The sequence below is a fragment of the Oncorhynchus clarkii genome, chromosome 17, assembly GCF_045791955.1.
Source record: "Oncorhynchus clarkii lewisi isolate Uvic-CL-2024 chromosome 17, UVic_Ocla_1.0, whole genome shotgun sequence".
NCBI lineage: Eukaryota > Metazoa > Chordata > Actinopteri > Salmoniformes > Salmonidae > Oncorhynchus > Oncorhynchus clarkii.
In genome coordinates, this window is record NC_092163.1 from 46,325,718 (window position 1) to 46,338,473 (window position 12,756).

Below are 12,756 nucleotides of genomic sequence, written 5' to 3' on the forward strand. Positions count from 1 at the left end.
CGCCATGGGGCCATATAAACATGCAATGACGTATTATCATAACACCCCCTCTTCGTCCATTTGTAGTATACTTGCACTTGCATTAGAAGTTAACACACAAAAAGCAAATATCATGTAATAAATTATTAAAATACATATTGGTCTATCTGGATGTTATGAAACGGCAGTCTCTCATCACTATCTATGTACAGTACTGATATGTCATAAATTGCAATATGCAAATGAATCCTTTAAAAACGTACTTCCTGAATATAGCTAGCTAAGTTTCGTTTCACTTTTCATTCCGCTAGCCTTATAATCTTGATAATGAAGTAGCTACACGTAAAGAGAAGTGGTTTCAAGTTCTATAATTACGTAAAATTTTGTGGCAAGAGAAAGGTAAATGAATTGTCAACAGATTAGGAAACTCTATGAAGAAGCCTGATAGCCCTATTACGTAACTGCGCGCTGATCAGGTGAGAAACCCATTTGCAGTTTTATCAACTTGAAGCTCGAGCGCCTTTACCACCTTCACTCTGCTGTGTGACCCATTCTATGTAAATTTCTCTCTCAATTTTGGTAGTCTCTGGATACTTATGGGTAAAGTATCACATGTCGTTTAGCATACAATACAATATTAATAGTAATGGTCTTCCTTATGGGATAGAGTACTGTCAAAGTGAACGTTTCCGTTTCACATGATGTTGTTTTTCACTGTGTGTTATTCTTCTCTGCATCATTACTTTCTTATTCTTGTCATTTCTTAAAATAGGTCTAACTATGACTTCTCCTGAGGTCTTCACAAGCAACTTAGTAGAGGGTAAGAATAGAGAGTTTTCATAATAGTCTCCTATCTGATTTCCTGATCATGTCTAAATGGGCAGGTCAATAAACGGCCAAAGAGCAATGATAGTATGACATCATATGAACGTGAAACGTACAATAGCTGGTCTATTTTTGACCAAGTTTAATTGAGTATCGAGTGTTCTGTGCATTGATGAAAATGTCATTTTTCTATTGCAGCGGAGGAGCTAGCCCAGTTTTTGAGTGAGGCCATCAGCTGTGGTGACAAAGAGGAAGCCAAAAGGTGTTCAGAGCAGCTTGCAGAGTTGTGTGTACCAGTATCTGTCATGATCTCCCGCAAGGCTTACTCCCAAGACTCTATTCGGTAGGTGGAATCATTTAGTAGTATTCTGTTGGGTCATACTTTACATTAGTTACATAGGATTAGCCTATAACAGAATAAACGCAAGTGGAATAATCAACATGTAATTAGTCTGTAACAAGCTATTAGGTACAAGCGATTGTGGATTACTTACTTTACTCTATCGCTCACCACCTTGAAAAACGTAAGATGCACTATGCAGAAATCGCCCCACCATTTCCTGGTTGCTACAAGTCTAATTGTTAAAACAAACAAGTAGAGTGTAGAAAATCATTGTACCATTCAAACCGCTATGAAATATATTTTCCATAAACAAAATTATTGCATTTTAAGCTGTTTGAAGCTGGTGTACCAAACCGAAAGTAAAATATGGAAATATGAAATTTAAGCACGTGAAGCATAGAAATAGTGCACATAGAACTTCTTATGCTTGCTTTCAATGAGAATGTTACATCTATAACACCAATCTGTATGTGAATTTGGTTGGTTGGCCCACAAAGGGACATATTGCAGCTTTAATCAATTGTAACACCTTTGTAACTGTGTTGTTTTAGTGCTGAGACATTCAGACCCAGTTACCTATATTGGTTACTTTGCTGCAGGTTGAAGGTGGGAGTCGGGGATGCACAGTCAGAAAACTATATTCCGGTTACTTTGTTGGTAACACTTGACATGACCATTTCAGATCTGAAAGAAAAGGTAAAATAAATAATTGTTGCAACCCATTTTCACCAACAGCTCTGATATTTACTCATTATCTTGAACATACATATTTGCAGTGAAAAAAAGTGGAGACCGAGACCCCATGCATTCTTGAATTTCTCTCTACAGATCAATACTGACTATGGATTTCATCCATCTCTGCAAAGCTGGGTGATCGGTAAGCGTCTGGCACGGGACTCTAAAACTCTGTACAGCCATGGGGTAAGGAAGAATGGAGACCAAGCCTACCTGTACATCAAGTCTGCCCAGGCTGCCAACCTCAGCCGGGAGCAAGTGAACCAGGAGGAGGAGCACCGTCGGCTAGACAGTAAGGATACTCTGTCATACAGCACTGACTAGTCTTCCAATAAGAACCTAGTATACTGAGCAAGGCACAGGTTGTCAACGTATCAGCTTGTGACACACACATGCACACTTACACCAACCTATACCTTAAAATATTTCCCTCCATTATAGACAGCCATGTTTGTATTTTGACTTGTTGCCATCATGGTATAGGTATCATTGAGTCATTGAGTCCTCTACTGGCCAGAGGAGCAACTGGACCAACCCCACCTCCCAAAACTAAACAACCAGCACCTCCTCCTCTGCAACCAAAGCCTCCGGTAAGATTATAATGCAAACTGTGCAATGACTCATTGTATACATATACGATAACCATGACCGTTTCTACAATAATGTGTGCTTGCATATGTGTGTGGGGACAACTAGGTGGGTTGGTCATGCTCTGTGTGCACCTATGCTAACAAGCCAACGAGGCCGGGCTGTGAGATGTGTGGGTCTGAAAGACCAGAAGATTATAAAGTACCTGAGGTTTACCAGCCTGATGAGCAGGAGATCCAGAGACTCCAGCGAGAGGAGATGGCCAATCTACAGTACCAGCAGGTATGCTTTAAACAAGATATGAGTTGCAAGATATGAGATATACACGTGTTACTCAGATTTTCGTGACAATCATGCCATAATTACATATAGCTAAAAAGACACTTGGTATGACTGTTTTAATGTGTGTACCCACCTTATTAAATGAGAAAGACAGCGTTCCCTTAATTTTACCGCTCTGTTGCTGTGGGACGATGAAGGCATTGGATGAAGAGCGGGAGAGGAATTTCTTGAGTCTGGTGGAAACAGACGCCCACAGCCTCGTCCCCAACACAGAGGAGCTTGACTGTCCTATTTGCCTCTGCTCCATTCCGCCAGGGGAGGGAGCCACACTGCGGGAGTGCCTGCATGTTTTCTGCAGGTATAGCACATCTTGGCTACATCTCAGTAAGGGGGTAAATGTTATTTATAATAGGGTTACATGGAGAAAATCGGACCTCTCTGAAATGAAAAATGGACTGCCCTCCCTTCAGCAAAATATATTTGACTTAAACCCTCTGAACGCTTGAAAAAAGTGACCATCCCCTATACCCAAAATAATAATTAAAATAAAAAAGATAGCAGAGAATATGTATACCGTTTACCCTCACTTCCTGGACAGACCAGAGCCTTAGATACACAGTTTTAGAAACTGTTCTTCATCCTGTAAGCATTACATGGCAATGCAGGAAGAGTGATAGCGCAGAGGGCTGCAGGCCAGGAGGTTGTGGGTGGAGGAATTGACCGACAAAATTTATGGCTATAGCCTAATTTAATCTGTCAAACAGGTAGGCCTACCTCTTATTTCTTAAATAGGAAGAAATAGAGTCAAATATAAAGCCTTGTTGTTGTTAGTTAAGTCTAATTAAAATTTTAAAAAATGGTTGAAATGAATTATGTCTACTTGAATTTGCCTACTTTCAGCACCATGAGGTGTCCGTTTCCGATTTATTGTGACGCGGCTGCTGCTTTAGGTTTTAGCCCCACGATGTAAACTACTCAAATTTGGCTTATTGTGATGTCAATAAATATGATAACTACATCATGGACAAGAAACATATTGTTTTTAATAAAATTAATTAAAGTATTAGCAAGCTATCAAAGTTGACCTCCGGTCCTCCTTCTCATTTTCGCGCTCTCTTCAAACTGATCAGAACATAGGATATAGGCTAGTCCGCGCGCAAGATAGTGCATTTTGTGGACTTGGCCTAATAAATAAAAACATTTGGAAGCAGCCTTTGACTCTCCTACTGAACTGCCACTGTAAGCCTACACAGCACAGCCATTGGCAGCAGACAAAAAGTTTTGGATCAGCAAGAGCAGAGCAGGCCGGGGCTCAGGGTTGGAATATCCATTGCCGTGTGTAATGCAGCCTAGTTTTATTTTCACTGCGGCTATCTTAGAAATATAACTTTGTTCTGTGCCTCTCCGAGCATGCACTTCATAGCCTATGGTCTATAGGCTATGGATCATTGGATTGAGACCAGACTAAATTTCCTATAGGCACACTTGATATTGCACGCCCAGCGGCAAATCAGAGATGAGGAGCGGCATCGAGCACACATTGATATATAGCCTAATAAGCAACTAATTCTAAAACACGGAGAAATATTGAAATTTCGTCAATTACAAATTACATGACCCTCCCCTGGATTAGATTGAAAAAGTACTAAACCCTCCCCTTGACTGAGATTGAAAAAGGAGGACCCTACGCAATTTCCCTCCAGGTACATTTTGATCAATCCTTAATATTATAAAATGGCTTCCATTACTTGTCTCATGCACGAGGAAACAAAGCTACAACTATTGAGACACAGCCCTGGCTGGTACTCACTGTCGCTCCACTGCTATCAATAATATATAAATTAAATACTTACTGACCTTGTATCAATTTTAGAGATGTTCCCATAAATGTTTTATCTGTAATAAATAAAAAAACGACCATCTAAATAATAAAATATTTTGAGACATACAGGTTAAATGCCTTCTTATTTGCGTGTTTTCTTTAAACAGGGAGTGTCTTAAAGGAACCATAGTGAATAGCATGGATCCAGAGGTGACCTGCCCTTATGGGGATGAAGACTACAGCTGTGATAGAAAGCTGCAGGACAGGGAGATCCAATCTGTGAGTCCTGCTGGTGCTCTCGCCATTAGCCTGGCAGCCAGTCAGTTTATGCTTGGTTGGCTAAAGAAAAAACAGAGCTGTACCCAGGCTATCTCACTATAGCTCTCTGTATCAAGTGATGTTAATGCCTTGTATCATTTATGTAGGGTGCTTATAATAATAATAAATAATAATACATGGCATTTATATAGTGCTTTTCAAAGACCCAAAGATGATTTTTGTGAAAGATATTCATCACCATAACATATATTTCATCCATTCCATTGTACTCTACAGTGTCCTGTTCTTTGTCTCTTTAGCTTCTCTCTCAGGAGGAGCACCAGAAGCTTCTAGAGCTGAGGCTCAGTATTGCTGAGACGCGGAGTGAGAACAGCTACCACTGCAAAACCCCCGACTGCGCTGGCTGGTGCATCTTTGAGGACGAAGTCAATGAGTTTATTTGTGAGCTCTGCAAAGAGACCAATTGCCTCCTCTGCAAGGTGTGTCAACTTTCTCTCTCTCACTCTTCCTCCTTTGTCCCCCCTTGAATGCTAAAATAAATTATGAAGATAACAATAGGTGCTTGGCCAACAACCTTTTTGTCAACCTCTTTTTAAGGCCATCCACAAAGACATGAACTGCAAGGAGTATCAAGATGATCTCCGGATCAGAGCTGAGAATGACGTGGCTGCAAAACAGACCACACAGATGCTGGAGGTAATGTGGTAACAGGCAGATAGTATTCCCTTTCAGTGATATAGCACTGTCTTGGATTGAACATGACATACTACACTACTGAACTTATATTTGAAGTCTGTTTTTTTGGGGGTGAAACATACTATCGGCCTATTATAGTTTTGAACTGAAATATGAAGCTTATGGGTTTAGATTACACATACTGTCAGCCTATTACACTACCGAACCCATATGTGAAGTCTACTGGTATACCTAATCTTGATTAAACCCACTATTGGGTTATTATACGACTGTACTGTGATATGATATCAATGGGTAAACCTAACCTGGAGCTCCTGTTGTCTTCTTCGATAGTCCTTACTGCAGAACGGGGAGGCCATGCAATGTCCTAAGTGTAAGGTCATAGTTCAGAAGAAGGACGGCTGTGATTGGATCTGCTGCCTGATGTGTAAGACGGAGATCTGCTGGGTCACTAAGCAGGCTCGCTGGGGACCAAACGTAAGACAGTTAAGGCCAAATCAAACGAAACATGAATGAGCGTTGCTCGTTCGACGCAAGAAAAATATATTTGCTGTCTAATTTGAAGCGCATGGCGATTTTGACGGCATCGACGCTCGCGGCCCATCTGATTTCTGTCATTCACTACCACTACCGTTTCGTTTGATTTGCCCTTCAGTTACAATAAACTGTACTCTTACAGCTACTTCCTCCCCACTCTAATACCTCACCGTGCTAGACCATTCTAAGAAGAACCTACCCTATGGCACAATTTCAAACATACACTACATGACCAAAAGTATGTGGATACCTGCTCGTCGAACATCTCATTCCAAAATCATGGGTGTTAATGTGGAGTTGGTCGCCCCTTTGCTTCCATAACAGCCTCCACTCTTATGGGAAGGCTTTCCACTAGATGTTGGAACATTGTTGCGGGGACTTGCTTCCATTCAGCCACGAGCGCATTAGTGAGGTCGGGAACGGATGTTGGGCGATTAGGCCTGGCTCGCAGTCTGCGTTCTAATTCATCCCAAAGGTGTTTGATGGGCTTGAAGTCAGGTCAAGTTCTTCCACACCGAGCTCAACAAACCATTTCTGTATGGACCTCGCTTTGTCATGCTGAAACAAAAAAGGGCCTTCCCCAAACTGTTCCACATGTTGGAAGCACAGAATTGTTTAGATTGTCATTGTATGCTATAGTGTTAATTTCCCTTCACTGGAACTAATGGACCTAGCCCGAACTATGAAAAACAGCCCCAGACCATTGTTCCTCCTCAACCAAACTTTACAGTTAGCACTATGCATTCAGGCAGGTTGCATTCTCCTGGCATCCGCCAAACCCAGATTCGTCTGTCGGACTGATGGTGAAGTGTGTTTCATCACTCCAGAGAACGTGTTTCCACTGCTCCAGAGTCCAATGGCGGTGAGCTAGACACCACTCCTGCCGATGCTTTGCATTGCGCATGGTGATCTTAGGCATGTGTGCAGCTGCTTAGCCATGGCAACTAATTTCATGAAGCTCCCGACGAACAGTTCTTGTACTAACATTGCTTCCAGAGGCAGTTTGGAACTCGGTAGTGAGTGTTGCAACCAGACGATTTTTACACGCTTCAGCACTCGCCGTCCTGTTCTGTAAGCTTGTGTGGCCTACCACTTCATAGCAAAGCCTTCATTGCTCCTAGACGTTTATATTTCACAATAACAGCATTTATAGTGCTCTAGCGGGGCAGAAATTTAACAAACTGACTGACTTGTTGGAAATGTGGCATCCAATGACGGTGCCACGTTGAAAGTCACTGAGCTCTTCAGTTACACCATGCCCAAACCGGACGCATGCGTGCGTGCGCCATCGTGCGCAAATTGATTTTGTCCCCCCACATCAAACGTGATCACGACATGCAGGTTGAAATAAACTCTGAACCAATTATATTTTGGGGACAGGTCAAAAAGCATTAAACATTTATGGCAATTTAGCTAGCTAGCTTGCTGTTGCTAGCTAATTTGTCCTGGGATATAAACATTGAGTTGTTATTTTACCTGAAATGCACAAGGTCCTCTACTCTATTAATCTACACGTAAAACAGTCAACTGAATCGTTTTTAGTCATCTCTCCTCCTTCCAGGATTATTTTTCTTCTTTGGACTATATGGCTTTTGACAACTAACTTTCATAATAAGGTGCATTACCACAACCGACCTCAGTTTATCTTTCAATCACCCACGTGGGTATATGTTCCAAAAAACCAATGAGAAGATGGCACGTGGATATATGCTTCTAAAGACCAATGAGGAGATGGAGAGGCACGACTTGCAGCGCGTTCTGCATCACAAATAGAATCAACTTCTATTTTAGCGTCTGGCAACGCAGACACGCATTGGCGCGCGCGAGCAGTGTGGGTGCAATGATTGAATAACATGTATGTGTAAATTTATTTTGCAACACTCGCTCATGCGACGCGACCGGTGTGGTCAGCATGTAAGGTCATTCTACTGCCATTGTTAATGTATTGCATGGCTGTGTGCTCGATTTTATACACCTGTCAGCAACGGGTGTGGCTGAAATAGCCGAAACCACTAATTTGAAGGGATGTGCCATCGGAAAGCATTCAGACCCCTTGACTTTTTTTCACATTTTGTTAGGTTACAGCCTTATTCTAAAATTGATTAAATTGTTTTTTTCCCCCCTCATCAATCTACACACATTACCCCATAATGACAAAACAAAAACAGGATGTTAGACATTTTTGCTAATTTATAAAAAAAAAATGGAAATATGACATTTACATAAGTATTCAGACCCTTTACTCAGTACTTTGTTGAAGCACCTTTGGTAGCGATTACAGCCTCGAGTCTTCTTGCGTATGACGCTACAAGTTTGGCACACCTGTATTTGGAGAGTTTCTCCCATTCTTCTCTGCAGATCCTCTCAAGCTATGTCAGGTTGGATCGGGAGCATCGCTGCACAGCTATTTTCAGGTCTCTCCAGAGATGTTCGATCAGGTTCAAGTCCTGGCCACTCTGTCTGGGCCACTCAAAAGACATTCAGAGACTTGTCCCGAAGTCACTCCTGAGTTGTCTTGGCTGTGTGCTTAGGGTCGTTGTCCTGTTGGAAGATGAACCTTTGCCCCAGTATGAGATCCTGAGTGCTCTAGAGCCAGTTTTCATCAAGAATCTCTGTACTTTGTTTCGTTCATCTTTCCCTCGTTCAAATTAAATTGGATTGTATTTGTCACATGCGCTGAATACAACAGGTTTGGCACACCTTACAGTGAAATGCTTACTTACAAGCCCTTAACCAACTTAACCAGTTAAGAAAAGTACCTAAAAAAATAAGAAATAAAAGTAACAAATAATTAAAGAGCAGCAGTAAAATAACAATAGCGCGGCTATATACAGGGGGTACCGGTACAGAGTCAATGTGCGGGGGAACCGGTTAGTCGAGGTAATTGAGGTAACATGTACATGTAGGTAGAGTTATTAAAGTGACTATTCATAGATAATAAACAGAGAGTAGCAGCAGTATAAAAGGGGGGGGGGGGGTTCAATGCAAATAGTCAGGGTAGCCATTTGTTGGCTTGGGGGTAGAACCTGTATAGAAGCCTCTTGGACCTAGACTTGAAGCTCTGGTACTGCTTGCCGTCCGGTAGCGGAGAGAACAGTCTATGGCTTGGGTGGCTGGAGTCTTTGACAATTTTTAGGGCCTTCCTTTGTCACAGCCTGGTATAGAGGTCCTGGATGGCAGGAAGCTTGGCCCCAGTGGTATATTTCGGGCCGTTCGCACTACCCTTTGTAGTGCCTTGCGGTCGGAGGCCGAGCAGTTGCCATACCAGGCAGTGATGCAACCAAATGCTCTCGATGGTGCAGCTGTATAACCTTTTGAGGATCTGAGGACCCATGCCAAATCTTTTCAGACTACTGAGGGGGAATAGGTTTTGTCGTGCCCTCTTCATCGACTGTTTTGGTGTGCTTGGACCATGTTAGTTTGTTGGTGATGTGGACGCCAAGGAACTTGAAACTCTCAATCTGTTCCACTACAGCTCGGTCGATGAGAATGGGGGCGTGCTCTAGTGTTAAGTCTCCGGGGATGTTCTCTTGATAAGTGTGTGGATTGGACCATTTTTCTGTCCTGCTAAGCATTCAAAACATAAAAAGTTCTTCAGGGAAAATGTATGGAGTAAGAGGTACATTATTTTCTTTAGGAATGTAGTGAAGTAGAAGTTGTAAACAACATAAATAGTAAAGTACAGATACCCCAAAAAACGACTTAAGTAGTACTTGAAAGTATTTTTACTTAAGTACTTTACACCATTGCATAAAGGCCTGATTGGCAGAGTGCTACAGAGATGGGGGGACCTTCCAGAAGAACAACCATCTCCACTGAGGAACTCTAGAGGTCTGTCAGAGTGACCATTGGGTTCTTCTTCCAGTTTGGCCGGGCGGCCAGTTCAAGGTCTTGGTGGTTCCAAACTTTTTCCATTTAATAATGATGGAGGCCACCCACTGTGTTCTTGGGGACCTTCAATGCTGCAGAAATGTTTTGGTACCCTTCACTAGATCTGTGCCTCTACTCAATCCTGTCTCAGAGCTCTATGGACAATTCCTTCGACCTCATGGCTTGGTTTCTGCTCTGACATGCACTGTCAACTGTTGGACCTTATACAGACAGGTGTGTATCTTTCCAAATCATGTCCAATCAATTTAATTTACCACAGGTGTACTCCAATCAAGTTGTAGAAACAGCTCAAGGATGATCAATGGAAACATGGTGCACCTGTGCTCAATTTCAACTTTTATAGCAAAGGGTCTGAATACTTACAGTACCAGTCAAAAAATAATTTGTATACATTTGCAAAAATGTCTAAAAACCAGTTTATCTTGAAATTGTGCCATAGGGTAGGTTCTTCTTAGAATGAATGGTCTAGCACGGTGAGGTATTAGAGTGGGGAGGAAGTAGCTGTAAGAGTACAGTTTATTGTAACTGAAGGGCAAATCAAACGAAACGGTAGTGGTAGTGAATGACAGAATGTCTAAAAATGTATTTTCTTTAATCCATTTTAGAATAAGGCGTAACAAAATTTTGAAAGTCAAGGGGTCTGAACACTTTCTGAAAGCACTGCAGTATATCACTATGGTCACCAAAAGATTTGAAAGATACCATTCCCAGTTTGAATGCTATACTCTTTATTAAGTCATTCAGATATCTTAGGTCAGATATTAAAATCTGATGGATTCTATAGTGAAAACACAAAAAATCTATATTATTAACTGATCTACCCCAATCCAGTACTGCTTTGGTGTTAAATACATGGTACAGTACTATACGGCTTTGCATATCCTCTAGAACTGAGTGTATTAAAAAGTTTGTACCATGGCATTGTTTAATACTCATTTCTGATTGGCTTGAAGGGCATTCTAGCGCGTGCATTATTTCCCCATAATGCATGGTATATTTTCGCAGTAGAATTCAATGGCTATAGTTCGTTCCTACATGTTCTATGTTTGAGCTGCTTTTGAATGCAAAAGTATAATTGAAAACATTATTGGCATTGTTGAGTTCAATTGTCATAATAGCAAGCTAGGACACCTGCATTGCTTGCTGTTTGGGGTTTTAGGCTGGGTTTCTGTACAGCACCGACATCAGCTGATGTAAAAAGGGCTTTATAAATACATTTGATTGATGGTTTAGTTAGCTAAACTAGCAAGTCTGTTTGTTTTGTCACTAAGGCAACTACTGTCACAATCTTGTAAACTTGCTAAATACATTCATTTCTAGTGGCTAATGTGTTAAATTATAGCCATAGTATGAGGGATAATCAACTCAGGGCTCAATGCGTTCTCTGGAAAATAATTAAACTCGTGTTGGTCAGTTCCACTCCGCTAGTGCATCTTGGAACTTGTTGATTATTCCTTACGTATCTGATGCCTCTCTGCAGGGTTCTGGGGACAACTCAGGAGGCTGTGGATGTCGATTCGATGGGGCGCGTTGTCACCCTAACTGCCAGAACTGCCACTGAGGGGCCCCACTCCATCTCAACATGGTGCTGGATGGGCAGTCCATATCGGGACACACTCAGTGTCCTGTGAGGCAAGGAGACTATTTTTCACTCCTCAGTAATCCTAACCTGGACTAACCTGAAAAGATCATGCACGGATGTCAAGGGGTGATTTGGGTAAAAACTTTACTTCTGCACATGGATCTCAAGTTATTCAGTCCTTTGTGAAGGCACTGGCTGGTCTTCCTTCCAAAGGCCTTTTATATTACTTTGAACACCAATTATCCCTGGGCGGTGTTTAATTGATGGTTCAATTGACGTTGGTGTATCACACATTTTATTACCTAGTTAGAGGAATAATATAAACGTTTTGCTCTATACATGTAGGACAATTGTTAAATATGTTAGAGGTGTATAACCACCTATATCTGACAGGGGACACTCCATTTAAACAAAACAGGGCTGTGAAATAAATTCAAGATGCTTATTGTTTTCTTTGAGATGCACGCTTCTGTTTTGTTAAATGGCAAGAGTCTTAGACACTGGAAGAATATTGTATATTGTCCTTCATGTAGAAAATAAATGTTGGCTAATTGTTTAACTTCTCATCAGCAGTAAGGTCATGACCTTAAAAGCATTAACACTAGAGATACTAAAACAGATACATATTGTAACCTTGTAATGGGGATAATTATTTACTATTTTACTACTTTGAACTGAGCGTGTACAACTGTAATTAAGTGATATTTAACATTCATTAGTTCTGTTAGATTTTGTAAGTTATCAAAGGCAGTAATGAACAATCCCAATTCTTCTGTAGTTTGGTTTGACCACTCCTCCAGCCTTATTGGAAGTGTTTTTTTGAACACTCCCAGCAGAAGCCATCCATACTTTTTTGTTATTGATGACTACAACTAAACCGATCTGTTCGGCGTAGCCAATTGTTTAAACACTGCATACAGTGCAGTATAATGCAAGTCTTAGCTATGTTCATTAGCTACTTTTTTGAAGGATGATACCATTGCAGGGCACAATTACTATTTTGTTTGGCGAATGTAAAGCATTATTTACTTTAGGGAAAAGAACAACTTTTCTTCATGAATGATCCAGAATAAAGGGGTTTTATTGTGTTGTCTGTCTGCTGCTTTGAGTAATTTTTAGCCCTTAGCGTAAACAAAGATGGTAGAAACCTTAGACTCCGGTGATTTTCAACATTTCCTTCATTTTTTCATTACTGCA

The 12,756-nt window shown here is 41.2% G+C and overlaps 1 protein-coding gene across 2 annotated transcripts; it reads left to right on the forward strand.

The window, feature by feature from the left end:
- Positions 1 to 238: 238 nt before the first annotated feature.
- Positions 239 to 12,649, forward strand: LOC139370948 (RanBP-type and C3HC4-type zinc finger containing 1). Of its 2 annotated transcripts, none has more exons than XM_071110868.1 (13): positions 239 to 455; positions 752 to 799; positions 1,003 to 1,147; positions 1,747 to 1,843; positions 1,976 to 2,174; positions 2,366 to 2,472; positions 2,579 to 2,752; positions 2,950 to 3,110; positions 4,742 to 4,853; positions 5,153 to 5,332; positions 5,451 to 5,549; positions 5,883 to 6,026; positions 11,458 to 12,649. In XM_071110868.1, the coding sequence occupies exons 2-13, from the start codon at positions 760 to 762 to the stop codon at positions 11,536 to 11,538; spliced, it is 1,539 nt and encodes a 512-aa protein (XP_070966969.1). In that variant the 5' UTR covers positions 239 to 455; positions 752 to 759; the 3' UTR covers positions 11,539 to 12,649. The 2 variants fall into 2 exon arrangements, with proteins under 2 accessions (XP_070966969.1, XP_070966968.1); XM_071110867.1 differs by lacking the exon at positions 239 to 455 and adding an exon at positions 458 to 579.
- Positions 12,650 to 12,756: the final 107 nt, after the last annotated feature.